At 49.0% G+C, this 18,356-nt stretch overlaps 1 protein-coding gene across 5 annotated transcripts in view; it reads right to left on the minus strand.

Annotated features, from left to right (window-relative positions):
- MYH11 (myosin heavy chain 11) overlaps positions 1-18,356 on the minus strand; it is a 115,325-nt gene that overhangs the window by 44,465 nt on the left and 52,504 nt on the right. For 3 of the 5 annotated variants that reach the window (XM_045875038.3, XM_045875040.3, XM_054507525.2), the window contains 6 exons: positions 11,622-11,724; positions 10,188-10,208; positions 8,013-8,105; positions 6,501-6,564; positions 3,495-3,593; positions 360-503 (listed from right to left, as the gene is read on the minus strand). In XM_045875038.3, coding sequence (XP_045730994.1) covers positions 360-503; positions 3,495-3,593; positions 6,501-6,564; positions 8,013-8,105; positions 10,188-10,208; positions 11,622-11,724 — 524 coding nt within the window. The remainder of the gene's footprint in view (positions 1-359; positions 504-3,494; positions 3,594-6,500; positions 6,565-8,012; positions 8,106-10,187; positions 10,209-11,621; positions 11,725-18,356) is intronic. The other 2 variants (XM_045875039.3, XM_045875041.3) reach the window with 1 other exon arrangement.

Consider the following 18,356-nt stretch of genomic DNA (forward strand, 5'->3'; position numbering starts at 1 on the left):
GCCCACAGAACCCCACTGTACCTGAAGCCCATATCCCTGAACTTTCCAGCTCTGGGAGTGGATCATTTTCCTTTTTGCTTAAGCCAATTTTGGTTGCTTGTAACTGAAATAGCCTAACATATGAAGCCATTTTTCTAAAACACCAATAAGCCACCTAAGGCAATATTCATTTTCCTTCTCCTTCTCCTTCTCCTTCTTTTTTTTGACGGAATGGAGGGAATCCAGCAAGCAGAAATCTGTCCTAACCCGAGCAGAAATCTGTCCTAACCCGAGAATAGCCTCTAACTAATTCTGGTGGTCCTGAAGGCATGACTCTAGGTCCCCTCACCAGCACCCAGCCTCAAGGCATGAAGACTTACACAGCTGCTCTTCCTCACTGAAGCCCATGATCGCCATGGCCTCCACGGTTTCTTGGAACATCTCGTCATCCTGGGCGGCTGGGATGGGCACAAAACCATTGGAGAGGAATGTGTAGTTGTTGAAGCCCTCCAAAAGCAAGTCATCTAGAAGGAGAGGAAGATGGGATGGTGGTCAGGAAGATGGACTTTGAACGAGAGGCATGAACCTGGTGAAGGGTCTGGGCCATCCTAAGTTTGTTCCCTTTCCCGAGCCTTGTACAGTTTAAAACCTTCCTTTTGCTCTAACATGCAGAAGGCATCACCAGCCATCACCAGCCTCATACAGTGGTGCAGGTTGTGCACTGCCCCAAGTTACCTGGCAGCTAAAACCTAGCCTTGGTTCCACCTGCTAAGCCACGTCCCCTGACACAGGGTTGCATCTAGCTGGAGAAAGGGATGCCTTTATCTCAGTTGTCCAAAACACCCTGCCTTTAGGAACAAAGCTGCCTGAATAATTAGATCAATATTTATCCATCCACTTATGAAACTTTATCACATCATTAATACACATGAATTTTAAAAATCAATTACTACCGAAAGGTTTATAATAAAAACACCATTCCCTGTTCACCCTTTTTCCAATTCCTACTTTACCCTATAGTACTGCTTTTATCTCTTTTAGCTGTTGCTTCTGGTACTTACCACTATCTCTCTATTTAACAGCTTAATATAAATTATATATAACATAGGCTTGTATATACTATATGTCATATATAGGCTTATACAAATTATAATGTGTTTATATACCATCTATAATAAGTTGCTTCTGGATATTTCAAAATGAGATATTATCTATTGATCCCCTGCAATGGTGGATAAAGATTTAGCTCTTTTGTCAATTCTAGTCTGCTGGTTGTTTTTATAAGTAAAGTTTTATTGGAACACTCCCATTTCCTTGTCTCTTTTCTGTGGCAGCTTTCATGCTACAGGGGCAGGCAGATTTGAGTAGCTGCCACAGAAACCATATGGTCCCCAAAACCTAAAATATTTACTATCTGGCCCTTTATTAAAAACATTTGTCAACTCCTTGTTTATAACAGGAAACACGGTTCTCTGTAAAGCAGTATTCTCTGGTGACATTTTGCTGTTCTTGTTCAGCAACCCCCTCCCCAAATTTATAATTGCTTCTCTTTTTCTTGTACTATTTGCCTTTAGCACACCCTCCAATACATCAAGTGTCCTCTTCCAGATCAATCTTTAATGAGGCTGGATTTCATTATGGTTTTGGAGAAAAGTCAATGAAATACTTTTCTTTTAGAACAAAGGTCTTTTATGGGTCAAGTCACTTGGAAGGTGCCTGAGGGTAGACTGACACAAGACACCAGTTAACTCCAGCCTTTGGATTAGCTGCAATGCCTGATTAAAGTCACAAGGATTTGGGCCTTGGCCAAGATTTCATTATCCAGACTCTGGGTAAATTTACAAATATTTATCCTCTCTAAAAGCCAGATCTATCATCAAGAATAAAATGGCCCCTAGGAATTTCAGGAGTTATCTTTATCCTTGCCCAGTTTCTGGAAGACTAGAGACAGAGCTCAAAACCGGAACCCAGATCACCAAACAAGTGAACTCTTTGACTTTGGTGCCAAAGAGGAGAGATATACACATTTCTCCCTGGGCCACCTCATAATGTCCCACACTGTAACTGATAACTTACCTAATTTCCAGTGTACAACATCTGTTCAGCATCTCCGCCCTTTTATCCAAAATCGCTTCACCTCTGACCCTATCATACGCTCCAGACCGCCAAGCATCAGGACTAAACAATGAATGAGGTCGCCCCTAGTGGCATAACGTTGAAATACACCTCATCACAGCAAAAGTACCCGCACACACAGCCCTTTGGTAAGTTTCTTAAGCAAAATAACTAACCCTGGGCCCCAAAAGCGATGGGAAGCAAAGTTTGTATTGCTCTCATAAAATTTTAGTCTTAAAATTATTACTAGAATTTAGACTATACTATGTATATATTCTTTTTTTCAGCTATGTGATTTGTATATTCTTTAAAGAGTTACTGTATGTTCAAAACATATAATTTCCTATTGGAAACTGGTATATACTCTACTGCATTTATAGAAAAAAGTATTTTCCTTACCGGTGACAGATGTGAACCACACTTATGGCGGTGATCACTTCGAAATACATACAAATACAGAATCATTATGTTGTATACCCGAAACTACTATGTTAGATGTTAGTTATACCTCAATAAAATATTTTTTTCCCAGGGATCCTGGGGTGGCTCAGTTGGTTAAGCATCTGACTCTTGATTTCAGCTCAGGTCATGATCTCAGAGTCATGAGATGGGGCCCGCATCTGGCTCGGCACTCAGCAGGGGGTCTGCTTGAGCTCCTCTCCCTCCCTCTCCCTTTGCCCCTCCTCCCACTCGTGCATGGTCTCTCTAAATAAATAAATAAATAAAATCTTTTAAAAACTATTTTTCCCTGCAGCAGAGGTGAGCAAACTAGAGCACACCGCCTACTTTGTAACTAAAGTTTTATTGTAACATAGCTATGCGCTATATGGTTTATATACCGCCCATGGCCACTTTTGCATTACAGTGGCAGAGCTGAGTACTTGTGACAAAACCCCGTCACCCGCAAAATGCCTAAAACATTATCTAGCCCTTTATGGATCGCTTGTTGACCCTTGCCCTACAAAGGCCACGTAAGGTGGCTTTCGAAACAGGTATAATGAAAAGCGCTTACCTCCCCTTCTCTTCCAAATCCCTCACGAAACTGCCTCTTACATACTTCCAAGTTTTATAAACTGGTAAATACTGCAATTGTCTTTCTCCCTTCATGGAAGGCAGCCTGTGTCCAATTGGACTTGATTAGTTAGTCATCTAACATCTAATTAGACTTACTGTCGGCCATGTCACATAGCAGGTGCTCAGTAAATGTGGCCTGAACAGAAACCACACTCACTGAACAGAGATGAGGAATCACACACCTGCCGCCCAAAGATAGTTATTCCCCTGGGCAGCACCTGAGGCTCTGCTTTAATAGCCAATCTATTAACCTGGATCATGATGAAGGTGATGGCTGAACCCCATCCCCCTCACCCCCCAGTGCTGTGTCCTTGCAGGTCACTTACTTTTCATCTTGTCCTTGGCTCCAGCAATCAGGTAATAAAAGATGTGGAACGTCCTCTCGTCTCTGGCTTGGCGAATCGCCCGTGACTTCTCCAGCAGATCTGGTTTGAGGTGGGAGTTAAGAATCCTGGGGGTATCACAGGTGTTTCCTTTGCCAGAACCTACCCTTCCTCCCCCATCCCCGTCTCACCAACCGCAGGACGGGAGATCTCATTTAAGCCTTACAACCTATCCGAGGAAGTAAATGCAAATTTTATTTGCATTTTCAACATAGGGAAACAGAGGCTCAGGGAAGGAAGTCATTTTCCCAGAGCACAGAGCTAGCAAGTGGCAAAGCCGCGTCTGTGGTGGCCAAAAGCACCCTGGCCGAGGGGGTGGGGTTCAACTAGCCTCAGGAAAGAGAATGTGAACACACCCCTAATTTGTCTAAGGAGAAAGTCCATTCCGCTGTGGTGCAGCATGGAGACCACGGGGGTCCCGGATTGGGGGGGGGGGCACACGGGTGGCTGGGCTGTTGTACCAGGTGGATTTCTTCATCCCTAAGTGCGATGTCGCAGGACATTAGGGCAGGCCCACCTGTGCCCTACAAGGTAGCAGCGCTGGCCTTCCTGGAGCCTAAAGCCGCCTAGAAGTTGCCTCACTGTTCCAGCCCACTTCCAACTGTGCGTCCTTAGAAGGCTTGTTAAAATCCAGGGGGCCCGCCCATCCCTGGAGCTCTGCGCCCACAGGTCTGGGGCAGGGCCCGCGGCCTGCATTTCTAACAAGCTCGCAGGTGCTGCTGCCGGGCTATGCACTTTGCCGGCCACGGATCTGAGGGGCAGAAGCCGAGGCCAGAGGGAGGGGTCTCTCCCCCGGACTTGCCGTGAACATAGGAGATGAACAGCTGAGAAGCATGTGCAGGGGTCCGAGAACAGGCTGTAAGACAGATTCTTCCCTGGGTGGGCTGGCCATGCAGCCCCGAGATCGTGGGGGGCTCAGCCCATGGGGGGCACCTGCTCTCAGAGTGGCTGGGCGGCTTGACGGCCTGGGGCCTGCTTCCTCCAAAACCAACAGGAAGCTGTTCCTTTACGTCTATAGAGTCAGAATCCCACTGGCCCCCCAGTGCCCACGGCCTGCTCATCGGCATCCCAGCAGAAGGTCAGGGCCCGACTGGGTCCTCTGCAGAGACAGCATCTCTACCTCTCAGAGCTGGGCTGGAATTAAATGAGATCCTATGTGCCAAGGGCCCAGGCTGGTGCCCAACGCACAGCAACCTCTGCATAAGGTTAATGATCATCAAAATGCCAGAAGTTCTACAATCTCTTTTCCCAACCCTGGGGCCAGAAGAGGTTCAGGATTTGCTAGATTTCGGACCACTGTGGACATACTATATGAGTAACCTAGGACACTCCCAATGGCACCGAGGGAGCCCATTAATACTGCAGCAAAAGACATCACTGTTCTCCTAAGGGGAATAGAGAGACTACAAATAGCCTCTTGTGGGCTTGGCAGGTTTTGCCATCAGCTGAGTTTCGGTTTTCAGAAGTTTCTGGATTTTAGAATTTGTGGACTTGTGTCATCAGAGGCCTTGAGGGGAAAACACCCTGTGTGGCCGGACATAGTCTAAGGAGGGGGGGACCTGGGGGCATAGGGAGGAAATGCTCACCCCTCCGTGCCTCAGCAGTTAGGGTTTTGCCCATTTTCCAGTCGCATAAACCTGGTTCTGATGTGTCAGTTTAAGGAGCTAAGACTTGCTGTGGGTGCTTCTCTAGATGAATGCCGACATTTCATACCGGATGGATACTGATTTTCTCGGGAACAACGTGTGGGTGGATTAAAATAGAAAATGACAAAAGTTGGGGGCGCCTGGGTGGCTCAGCCAGTTAAGCGCCTGACTCTTGATTTCAGCTCAGATAGTGATCTCAGGGTCGTGAGATCGAGCCCCGCGTCGGGTTCCGTGCTCAGTAGGGAGTTTGCTGGAGAGGCTCTCTCTCCCTCTCCCTCTGCCCCTCCCTGCCTACCCACCTGCGTGCTCTCTCTTTTAAAAAAGAAAAAAAGACAAAAGTTGACGATGGCATAAGAGCCACGGATGCTTGCAATGGGCCGAGCCCTGGGCCGAGGGCCGTACCCATCCTTCCACAGAACCACAGTTGAACTACAGCTCCACACATAGGCTGTTATCACTCCCATTTCACAGGTGGCAAAAGTGAAGCTCAGAGAGATTAAGCGACTTGCCCCAAGCCCCACAGCTGACATGGCAGAGCGGAGAATGGACGAGACTTGAGCCGCTCCGAAGTCCTCCCTCACCCAGGGCACCAAAATCCAACTACAACACTCCCCAGGGTCCCACGAGTGCCAAGCAAATGGATGAATTTGCCCTGCCAACAGAAAGCAGCTAGAAAAATACAACATGCTGAGCCTCAGAGGCACCTGTCATGCTTCTGGGTTGATCAATCACTGAACCGTAGACTTGGTCCCCGTGTCCAGAAATTTCCAGGTGGCTCACTTTGCCATCTGGAGTCTCAACACTGAGGCTCTCTGTGTCCTTCACAGACACTGCTATTCCTCCGGGCAAGCTCTGTCTTCACCAGTTTCCTATCTCTGGGCTGGAAACTGGTTACAGACCAGCTCCCTCTGCAGGACAAGGGGTCCATGGGCTCAAAAAGGAGCAAGTGACGATCACACCAGAGCCAATACTCAACCAGCCTTATTCTGCCCCTGGCGTGGTTCTAATTGCTTTATGTGAGTTAATTCACTTTATTCTCACAACAGCTCTGCGAAGCAGGTTCTGTGATCACCCCCCATTGCACTGATGAGGCACAGAGAGCTTGAGTAACTGGCCCGAGGTCACTCAGCTAAGGAGAGGTCAACCCAGAATCAAAGTCAGGCTGTTTGGGTTTCACGTTTGCCTGCTGTCAAGAGACAACAACCCCAGGGCAGATCTGTTCTGGAAGGAACCCAAGAGCCTGGGGGGCGAGGGGCAGCTCGTCCACCTTTCTGGGGCCTGACCCAGGCTCAGCAAAGGATACAGGTCTCAATGTTGGCTCCCACGATGTAACCGGTGACATCGAAGTTGATGCGGATGAATTTGCCCTGCCAACAGAAAACACAGTTCAGGGGCGGCTCCCCAGCCTCGGGTCCTCACCCCCGCCCTGCAGGTAAGTGGAGAGAGAGATGTCAGGGAGCATTTGAGGGTTGGGGAGGGGACAGGGAGAGTTTCTTGCAAACACTCAGAACCTCACGGGTCAGCATGTCGGAAGGAACCACCATCTGCTGAACTGGGACGATTTCGGGCCTTGGAGCAACAGAGGAACTTATAAAACACATTCACAGATCAATTTCATTTGGCTCTTGCAATGCCCCTCAGCTGGTCATGGTTATCCTCATTTTATTTTATTTATTTTTTTAAAAAATTTTTTTAAAGATTTTATTTATTTATTTGAGAAAGAGAATGAGATAAAGAGAGCATGAGAAGGGGGAGGGTCAGAGGGAGAAGCAGACTCCCCGCCGAGCAGGGAGCCCGATGCGGGACTCGATCCCGGGACTCCAGGATCATGACCTGAGCCGAAGGCAGTCGCTTAACCGACTGAGCCACCCAGGCGCCCCGGTTATCCTCATTTTAAAGGTGGGGAAACTGAGGCTGGAGAGAGGTAGTATGACCTGCCCAGTGGGTCAGGCTCCTAAGAGGTAGAGCCCCAACCAAGGACAAGGCAAGTTTTGTGGGCTGGAGGGCTCCCTCCTTGCCCCCTGCCCAGAAGCACGTGGGCCCCGCCATGATCCACCAGGCTCAAGTTCATCCAGCTGGGAATCAGTCCTCCTCTTTGGGACAGGTGAACCACGTCTTCGAGTCCTTAACCACCACTTTCAGGGTTCTCCTGCCCCCGTGAGGCTCAAGTGAGAAAGGGAGCCCCTTGGAGTCTGGGGAAGTGTATGTGAGAAGATGGCACCTCCAGCCTCGTTGACCTTCAGCTCCCCAACTAGGCCACAAGCCTCACGAAGGAACCACTTCTTAACTGTTTGCTACAATCCTGTGAGCTGGTTCAGCATCTGGTCTACAGCAGGTGCTTAATAAAAACTGAGCAAAGGAAAAAGAGGATGGTGCATACAACAGTGTACGAATGATTATACACAATAGGTGCCTTGCTGAAGGATGTACGTGCCTAGTACATAGTGGGTGCTCAATTCATGTTTTGCTGAATAAATGAATGAGTATTAAATGTCTAGCACCTACAGGAGCTCAGTATTTATTTACTGAATAAATGTCAAATGCCTAACAGGTGCCTCATATACAAACAAAATGAATATTTGTTGAGTGAATAGTGAATGAATGAATGAATGAATGAATGAATGAATGAATGAATGAATGAATGAAGGGATGTGTGGCAGGAGCCCTTGCAGCCTTGAAAGGTCACAACAGGACTGAAGATAGAGCAAAATGCTGTTGTGAGGTACATCTCCACCCGTTCTGTCTCAGGCTCCCTGCGCACACAGACTCTGCGTTCTCAGGCAAGTGAGGACACCACAGGAGTTTTGCTACTTACAAATCGTGAAGAGTTGTCGTTCTTGACCGTTTTGGCATTGCCAAAAGCCTCCAGAATCGGGTTTGCTTGCAGAAGCTGCTTTTCCAGCTCACCCTAAAATTTATTCACATCTAGTTAGTGGAGAAAGTAAACCAGGCATTGACAGTTCTGCCCTAGATGGAGGTCGCCCCAAAACTCTGCCCTTAACCTAGAGGTTCTCTCCTATCCTATCTCCTACCCTGTTTGAGACTCCAATGCTAACGTCCAGATTTACTCAACGGTTTCAGAAGAGGAGCAACTGGTCAGGCTTTCTGATAGCTAGGACATCTGTTCCCTAGGAAGGCCACTTTCTGAACGGGGCTTGCTCATCTATGCAATGTCATTTCACTGAGAACCACTGCACAATGCTGAGGACGTCATTTACATTGTAATGAATTGTGCTCCTTGGAGTTGTGCAGTGCACAACCTGCACTGCTGTCCATAGCAGTTCTGCTGCTGCGCACGTTTAACAAGCAGTTGTCTTCAAGTTAACCACTACAATCCTCCTCCTGATGGTTTTAGTGTGTTTTTTTTTTTTTTTTAGGTTGCAAGTTTTCTTTTCTCAGGACTAGTTTTCTGAAGTATTTTGTGGAAGGCAAATAAGGAATGCACAAAACCCACCAGGACTACTCTTAACCAACTGCAGAACAAAGCTTCAAAGCAGGTTGCCTGAGTTCCATTCATCAGGTTAAATGCAGCTGAGACTGTACACAGCCCACCGGCCCCCTCTGAGGGGACTCCTGTGCACAAACGCGGTCACGTGATTAATTGTGGCAGGAAAGGGCCAACAAGTTAAGTCATGCCAGGAAAGCGATGAGTTGCTTTTGCCTAGCCCCAAAACATGGCGGTTGCAGACCGGCCCAGTGGCCTCCCCATCCAAGCTCTTCCTCTGGGCCTCCCCTGGGAAGTGCTGGGACCTGAGGGTTTGCTCCTGGTTCCCTCTGTGAATCCCACATCCCTTTCCTCAGGGCACCAGGGCAGGGCTAAAAAGAAGCTGGGAATGGTTCTAGAAGGAAGTGGGAGCGCACAGTTCTCTCCTTGTGCCTCTGTCCACCAGGAAGGCATCATGGGTAGCTGTCCCTAAAGGGGACAGGAAGCGCCTACTTATTTCTGTGTTTATTCAAAGGTTCCCTTTCTAGAATGGGAATTCCAGCTGATGGGACCAAAAGATCCTTCTCAGGAGAGCTTTAAACATGGACATCTGGTCCCAACCGCTCATTGTATGGATGATGAGACTGTGGCTCAGAGAAGTAACTTGGCCAGCGTCACACAGGACTAGATCCCAAATAAGAATCCTGATTCTCCTTCTGATCCATCCACGACACGGCGTCCCAGAATCTCACTAAGATGGACTGCGTGTGATCCTAGCACATGCTAGGACCTCCGAGGATCTCTTCCAGAATGGGACCCATATGCCAGCCCCCCAAGCTCTGCGTTAGAGATGAGTTCACATCTGCAGAGGTCCAGGCAGGACCCCGTTGGGTGTTGCATAGCTGGGGCCTTACCGTGCCACCAAAGCTAGTGCATTGCAAACTCCAAGTCTCCTGTTTCTGGAGCCTTGGGTCAAGCAACCGGCATGCAAAGACAGACACGCACTGCACACACATGCACGAGGACACATCGGTGCACAGGGGACAGGGCTCAGGGGAGAAACATAGGGATGACGGCAGGGAGGAGGGAGGGAGGGAGGGAGGGAAAGGGGGAGGGAGGGAGGGAGGCATGCCACAGCAGTGCCATTAACTGTCAATCAAGCCAGGGAAGCTTCAGGGCCACAGTGTCCTAAAACACTCAACCAGAGGGGACAGATGTTTCTAGGGCGGTCCAGTCGGGGATACCAGTAATAGATGCATTGGTGGGAAGGATGGGGGGCGGGATTCATTCTGGACTGGGGAATTCCATTCCAGGCTGGAGGACAACCTGGAGCATTCCAAGGGGAGTCCCGCGGCTGGCGCCCGGGCCCCCCACCCCACTCGTTGGCATCGGACCCCCCGCCGGAGGGTACTTGGGTGAGCTGGTTGGTTTGGGCTGTGAAAACTCGGGGGGCCCCGCCCCTTCTACCATCAGCTATGGGACTTCAGCGGGTGCAACAGGAGCATGCAGGTCTAAATACACTCCGTGCCTCCCGTACACACCAGGAAAACACTCTTAGTTACTCACGTAGGCAAGAGCTGGGCCCTGCTGTAGTTGAACAATACAGTATAAAACAAATGTCAGAGTCATTCCAATCACGCGCACGTCCGGGGCTGGAGAATTAGGACCGCAATCCCGCCCCCTTCCCAGACAGCCTGGATCCCCCAAGGTAATTGGGGGGGGGGGGCAGCAACTTTTCTTTGATCCTGGTTCCTTTCTGTTTCGCTCGTTCCTTGTAAGAATTTCTCAGAGACTCAGACATTTCAAAAGTTTTTGTCATTGCTGGGGGCCAAGGTGGGCTCTTTAAACGTGATCAATGAGATACCTACTGAGATGGGTTTGCAGAGGCAGAGGAAAAAGTTGTCTGGCATATCGTAGGCCCTTGGTAGAGATCAGTCATTTTTAAGTATTGTTATGTCTTACGTTGACTATTATAGGGAAAGAAGAGGCAGCAGGAAGCAATGTTTCATGGCCGTGTAAACTTAACCATAGGATTACGTGGTCCTATACACTGTGCCAGAGACAGTTTGGAAATGCGGGGTTTCCTGCATTTGTTGGAGGGAGGGGGGTTTGAGCCACAGGCGGCGCCCGCCCCAGACAAGCTGTCTCTGTGATGGATCCAGAGTCATCTGTGAGGTCTAGAAAGCAAGATCCCCAAGCTGTCTTCAGGCCTCCACGCTGCCATCTCCCCAGCCCCAAACCTCCAGACAGAGGTGCCGGCAAGTCCTTCAAGCAGCCCCACTGCGTGTCCCCTCCTCGGGGACAGATGAGGCAGGGGCTAAGATGGGGGAAGAAGAAGAGAGGGATTGACCCCAGGAGGGATGATTCTAGAAACTTGCTCTTCTTTTCCTCAAATTGCGCCAGTGTGGGTTTATCTGTAGGATTATCTGACAGCGAACTCTCTTCCCCACCCATATAGAAGCCCAGTGAATTGAATGACAGCATCGCTGGGACTCACGGCTGGACCCCATCCCACGATGCCCAGCACACAGTTGACGCGAAGTCACTGCACTGGACCAAAGCCCATAGCTGAGTGACACTGCTATTCCCATCCCCTGGGGTCCCAGTCAGAGGGGCACGTGGAGGAGTGACAGGTGTGTCTCAGTCCTAGGGAGTTTACAGAGATTCGTTTACAGGGTGGTTCTCAATCTGGGTGCCCCAGAGGACACCTGGCGATGCCTGCAGCCGTTTTCGGCCATCACAGCTACCAGCATCTTGTGGGGGAGAGGCTGGGGCGCTGCTAAAAGTCCTACAGCGCATAAGTCATGAAACAGGACCCCTCAGGATGATGATCGGGGCTAAGGCGAGGAATCGGCCAGAGCCAAAGGGCCCACCCAGCTGGAAAAAGACCCCTCCTGTGAGTTGCCGGGCAAGGGGCCCGTTAAACATGGACCCAGGGCCTCTCGACAGAGCCGAGACCCGTGCGCTGGGGCTTAGCCACTGAACAGGAGTTGTACTCACCGTGATGCTCGTATCCTTCTTGCCCTTGTGGGAGGAGGCCACCACGGCAAGGTACTGGATGACTTTCTTGGTGTTTTCCGTTTTCCCGGCTCCGGACTCCCCTCTGAAAGACACGGGAATGGTGAGAAACTGGAACTAAGCCTATTCTCGTTCTAGAGCTCCCAGTCATTTGCCAGGTAGGGCAAGTGAGGCTCCCAGAGGGGAAGCGATTTGCCCAAGGTCATGGTGCCGGCACAGAGCTGGGCTGCCCCTCAAATGCTAGCCACCACCTCAATGTACGCCTCCCGAGAGGACACAGGAAAGGATTCGGATGCAAAGAGGAAAAGAGAAAAACTGGGTTTTCCTACCAAGGTCCAAACTTAGGTTTATTTGGAATCATCTTTTTGTTTAAAATATTTTATTTTTTTAGAGCATTTTCTAGGTTCGCAACAAGGTTGAGCAGAAAGTACACTGAGTTCCTCTATCCCCGTCCCTCAATGTGTACAGCCTCTGCCAACGACCAACACCCCCCATCAGAGCGGTGCATTTGTTATCATCGATGAACATACACTGACGTATCATCACCCAAAGTCCAGAGTTTACATCAGGGTTCATGCTTGGTGCTGGACGTTCTGTGGGTTTGGACGCACATAACATGACATGAATCCATCATTATAGTACCACACAGAATAGTTTCTCTGCAAATCACCTACTTTTAAGACATCATTAGCTTTGTCGACAGATAGAAAGATCAGGCAAAGGGCAGCCTTCTGGGAAGGAAATAGGTACATCTTAGAGTGCCAGACCCTAAGGTAAAACTTTTAGAAGCTTCCCTTACAGGTTATCCCACCAATCACTGGGCAAATTTAAGTCCCTTCATCCTCTGGAGAAGCCCACTCTGATTGTAAGATGGCTAGCTAATAATCTGAGTCAAGTATCGGAGGATAAACCTGGTTGAAATAATTCACGCTAAAGTATAAATGACTGATATGTTTAGATCAGCAGAGCATTGTTTGTCTTTTCAAAAGAGCACTCCGAGAATATGGCAGATTTTTTTTTTTTTAATCAAATGGCCTTCTTGAACCACCTGCCTCTCTTGGCCACCAAAGATCATCATGGTGGGATTGCTTCACCCTAGGTTTCCAGGTACTGACTCTGATTCCCATCCTTCCTGGTGAATTGGAAGGACAGGGCCTCAACCAAAACTTCCTTCCCTTCTCGTCCTCCCCTCCCATTTTCTTCTTTTGTTTTTCCTTTATTTGCCTAGACTCTCTCATTTTCTGAGCTCACTGAATATTCTGATATGCAAGAGATAATTTTTTTTTTAAGTCTGGAAAAGAGTGTGTCTACTGCAAGGTCAGCTCAAGGTTCTCCACCCTGAACCAGTGCCACAGCTCTTTTTCCTAATTAGGAAAGAAAGAAATTAATCTGCTCTGCCAAGCACCCGTTACCAACTTCGCTCATGGCTAGAAAAGAAAGAAACACGTGCCCTGAATTTCTGGACCTAGTGTTGTGGGCCCCAATGTCCGGATATCAAGTGTCTGATCTTCGGGAACGCCAGCCTTAGACTTGCCCTCTCCCTCTTCCTAATGGTCTTTATCCCAGTGGCCATATCATTTCATGTAGCCTCAGAGGTACTTTGTGAACTGGGAACCATGGAGTCAATTATCCCTATTTCTTGAGGGGAAAATAGAGTCCAAATTAAAAAAAAAAATTTTTTTTTTTTTTAAATTTTAAGGAGAGAGTTGCCTTTTTAGGGGGAGGAGAGGTCCCATGCTAATTGTTTCACATGCATTATCTCCTTTAGCCTCCCTCCCCCAATCCTGAAGGTAGGATGGACCACTTCCCAGTTATTACAGAAGAGGAACTCTGGCCCAGAGTGGGTAAGCAACTTGCCCTAGGTCACACAGTGAGGCAAGGGCACGGTCAGAACTGAAAGTCAGGTCTCTGATTCCAGTGCAGTCAGGACTCTTTCTACTACATTTGCCTAGTCATTCCACGACACAGGCCCACCCCTCTAGGAACTTGCTTTCTAAGGCCAGAGGAACCAATGAACCAAACCATTCAGTCATTTACACCGTAGTATGAATTACTTCCATCAGGCTAACATCAGAATGCTTGACAGACATCACCCCAGACTGAAGGGGTAGGTTCTGGTTGGAGCAAGAGGAAGGAGAGAAAATCTGAGTGTGGGAAGCCACCTTTGTAGGTGATCCTGAGCTCTAAGACAGTACACACAGTGTCCAGATCCCCAGATCCTCCCCTTTCCCACAATAATCTCGTATTCCACCTTTGTTTTCAGCCTCTCCTACCTCTTCTCTTTTACAACAAAGATATTGGCATGACCATGACTGTGGCCCTGGCCTTTGACCTTACGAGGGAGGGGAAGCGGGACATATACTCTGGGAATCTGCTTCTCCCCATGTGGGCTGCTTGGCTCAACAGTTTCCAAGTTTTATTGATAAAAATAAATTGTCCTGGGAGGTTGTGCCAAAGAAAACTCCAAAGCTCCAGGCCCACGGATGTCTGAAGATTGATGTGCTCAGGGCTGCTTTAGAAACATTAATATCTTTGCTTTTCTGACCCCTGAACTCCAGGGGTAAAGATGTCTTCCTGAACGACGCACCCGAAACCTCTGTCCTATTTCGTAGGGAACTTGGTGCCCAGCTCCCTCCTCATGACCGTATAAGGCCTCCTGGCCTTGTAATCCCCCCACTGCCAAGTCCTGCCCCAAAGGCAATGGGCGCTTTAACCCCAGCTGGGCCGGCTTCATGGGAGGGCCCTGCGCTTGACTTCACACTCTGATGTTGCCATCTTGAAATTCTTAATACTTTTTGAGTAAAGGGCTCTGCATTTTCATTTTGCATGATTTTACACATCATGTGGCTGGGCCCAGGTCCCAGGGTTGAACACCATTTACGGGTCCGTTTCAGCCTGTGGTCTGCCCTTGGCAGCAAAGCCAAATTAGCTCTGGGTTTCAGAGCTGTTCAGTCCCTGGTCCTCATGGGACTCCCGCCCCTGTAGCCGGTGAGGTCCTCTAGCAATTGTGCTGTTCAACTCCTACACACCCTGCAAAGCCCAGATAAGCATTGCCTCTGTTCTGAATGCTGCCTCTAGGCAGGAGCAATGCCTCCTTCCCCTATAGCATCGATCAGCAGAATAGCTCAAGCGGCCCCAAGGCGAGACTGTCTGAGTTCAAATCCCTGCTGGGCCAGTTACCTGTGTGACCTTGGGCAGGTCATTTAACTACTCCCATGCCTTGGTTTCCTTATCTACAAAATAGGTATAATTAAAGCACTTACATGATTGTTGTAAGGATTAAATAAGTGAATGTATAAAAGTGTTTAGAACAGTGCCAGATATATGAAAAGGTGAGCCATGATTACTTATAACCATTTCCTCCCTAATGCTTATATTAATACTTATATATTAATGCTTATATAATGTTTATATTCTGTTTATATCATTATCTTCAACATTCATACTATTATTAAAACATAAGTCCTATCCTGTTTTTCCACTGTCTAAGCCAGGAGTCCTCAAACCATTCCTGTAAAGAGCCAGATAGTAAATACTGTAGGCTTTGTGGGTCATGCATTCTCTGTCCCAACTACTCAGCTCTGCCGTTGTAGCAGGAAAACAAACAAGCATGGCTGTGTGCCAATAAAACTTCATTTACAAAAAACAGTGAAGGGCCGCATTTGGCCCACCAGTCAGAGTTTGCCAACCCCTGGCAGTGGTCTCCCAACGCTTTCCTGTCCATTTTAGATTAAAGTTCAAAATCCCCAGGGCCCAGAAGACGCCCCTCCCCGCCCTGACCTCCTGCCCCACCACCCCCTTCTCTCTTAATCCAGCCCCTTGTCACATACAGGTTACTCCCTGAACACACAGCTCTCTCTCAACCCAGGGCCTCTCCATACCTCACCTAGGCCCCTGTTTGTTCACACTGTATGAACTACATGCTAGACCACAGGACTCAGCTCTAAACATTACATTCGCTCACTTTCCAGTTTCTTGATGGCATAATTGCCTGTAGTAAATTGTGAGTCCCAGCAGCTTATCTGGACCCCTAATTATTTTTTGAAAAGATTTTATTTATTTATTTGACAGAGAGACACAGCGAGAGAGGGAACACAAGCAGGGGGAGTGGGAGAGGGAGAAGCAGGCCTCCCGCCGAGCAGGGAGCCCGATGCGGGGCTCGATCCCAGGACGCTGGGATCATGACCTGAGCTGAAGGCAGACGCTTAACGACTGAGCCACCCAGGTGCCCCTGGACCCCTAATTATTTTTAAAAGCTCCTATCCTGCTATCAACATGTTGGTCCTCAAGTCACTTCGGCTGATTGTGACAATGGCCCAAATGAAATTTAATAAGGAGAGTTAAGCGGATGATGGTTTGGGGGCGACTGGACACATGTACAAATAAAAGTTAAATGGCTACAGCCAATGCCCACTCCCTGGGCGCTGGCCATGTTCAGGGGCAGTATGCTAGGGGACGAGGACTCTGTCCCACCCTCACTGAGCTTACGTTCCAGGAGAGGGAGACAGACATTAGCCAAAGAAATGAGTAAGTAATCAAGGTCATCTGAGGGTCTGTTATGGTTATATCAGGGCGGCATGATGGGGGACTGGGGCCAGGGGCGGCTGTCGGTGGGTAGCCAGAGGGGGAGCAGAGCTCTGCAAGATGCAGGTGGTAGCCTGATGCTTGGGGTGTGTTATTAACAGTGAAATCACTAACGAAAAGCCACAAAAATGCAGTGTGGTACTAAATCTAGCACGTAAAGGACACAGTCAGGGAGCTGAAACACAACGGCAGAGTTCCCTCCACTGGGAATGTGTGCGTCATTGGGCTCTGTGCATCTTGGTTGGGGGTTACAAATAAATTTTAGCAAGTAGGTGAATTTGCAAATATGGAATCAAGAAATAATAAGGACCGATTGTATATATATCTTTATATATACTTATGTATATTTTTTAAGTCTAGAAACAATCACAGCTACCATCCATAGAGGGGGATTAAATAAAACACAGCATTTCTGGGCAGTCTCAAGGAGGGAGGCTGGTTTATGCATGATCAGACAGAACGCACTCCAAGATCCACTGCTGAGTGGAAAAAGCAAGAGCAGATCAGCACATGCAGGATGCAACCATTGTGTTTTCTAAAATCCAGAGTTCTGGAGCCTCCTGGGGAGGAAAAAAAAAAAACAACTAGCTCTGGGAACAGCTCATCGGCATTCTCCCATGGCATAAGTTTGTCTGGGGCAGGATCACAGCTGCCCCTCGAATGGGTGTGAGCTTTCCACTTTGCCACAGTCCCCACCACTCCCTAATGTCACCCCTGACCGAATTCACCCCTTTCTGTTCCCTACCAGCCTCTCCGAGACATTAGCGTTTATAAATCCTGGTCTGAGGATACAATGAATGTATGCAGCTAGCTGTAGATCTACCAGCCAGGCCTAAATGCATTAAGATAATCATGGACATAGCTTATCATGGTTATGATTCGCCACTATTCATCGTCTGTCACCCCATACGGTTCTCCTTGCTTTCGCTTGGCATAGCTGAGGGCAAAGCTGCACTTTTAGAAACAACTGACAAGTAACAGTTATGTTCGCTGAGCGTTAAATGACATCATCACGCACTGTGCTCTGTGCTTTCTGTGAATTAACTCATATATTCCTCACAGCCGCCCTGTGAGGTGGGTGCAGATGTCCATTTACAGGCAAGGAAACTGAGGCGCAGACAGGGTAGGTGGCTTTCTATGAGAATATGGCAGAGCCGAGTCCCAGACTCCCTTCTTTTCTGTCTAGCTCGCTGGCTGCCCCTAAAATGAAAATCTGGCCTGTTCTGGAGCCAAAATGGCCCCATGTGTAGTCATAGTATCACTTAGGGGCCAAAGGGACCCCAGCGCCCCCCATTGCTTTACTTTGCCAGCCAGCAGAGTCGGCTAACAGTCTGAGGACCCCCGTGCCAGGGTAGGCTCACTCCCAGCCTAGCCTAGGCTCCCCATGAGCTGAGACCAGGGGCCCTCTCTTCAACCCCTGCATGCGCCAAGTAACCCCAGACGGGTTTCTCCCACAAGACCTGCACACAGGGGTCAGCAATCTGGGGGATGAACCAGATATTCTCACTGCAAAATGAGCACCATGATCTCCAGGACCCCCAGTCCTCCCCCAGCTCATGTTTTCCGCCCCTTCTGAGCTCCCCAATGGGCCACAGAGGGGAGGCACTGGAGCCCCTTTCCTCTGTTGGCAGGGACTCCCCAGAGCCACACCACCCCCTCTCCACCCCAACGCCAACAGTGGGTGTACACAGTTCGGAGTCAGCCATGCTTTCGGCATCCCCCAGGAAGATGCCTGTGCCGAGTGTTACCATCCCTGCCAGCTCGCTGGCTGGCCCACCTGTTCACAGGTGCGCATCACACTAGATGAAAACCCGGGTGTCCCCAGCCCACCCCAGGCCACTGAGTCAGGAGTCTCCTGGGTGAAGCCAGGCCGTCAGGCTCCAGAACCAGTCGCTCAGCAACTGATGTGCAGCCACATCTGGGGACAGAAGTCTAGCAGGACCCGCACCCCAGGGGTACCTGAGATGGTTTTAAGCAGTCATGGTCCCCAAAATTACCTGACCAGGGAAGCCACAGTTGGCAAGACATGATGACTGAACCCAGCAGGTACAACGCAAACCAGTTGATGAGGCTTAACATCACCAGGGACAGGTCACATTAGTGTCACGGGGATGTCACATGGGTTTGACATAC

The sequence above is a fragment of the Mirounga angustirostris genome, unplaced genomic scaffold, assembly GCF_029215605.1.
Source record: "Mirounga angustirostris isolate CCGP_5_RB_7025 unplaced genomic scaffold, mMirAng1.0.hap1 SCAF_5, whole genome shotgun sequence".
NCBI lineage: Eukaryota > Metazoa > Chordata > Mammalia > Carnivora > Phocidae > Mirounga > Mirounga angustirostris.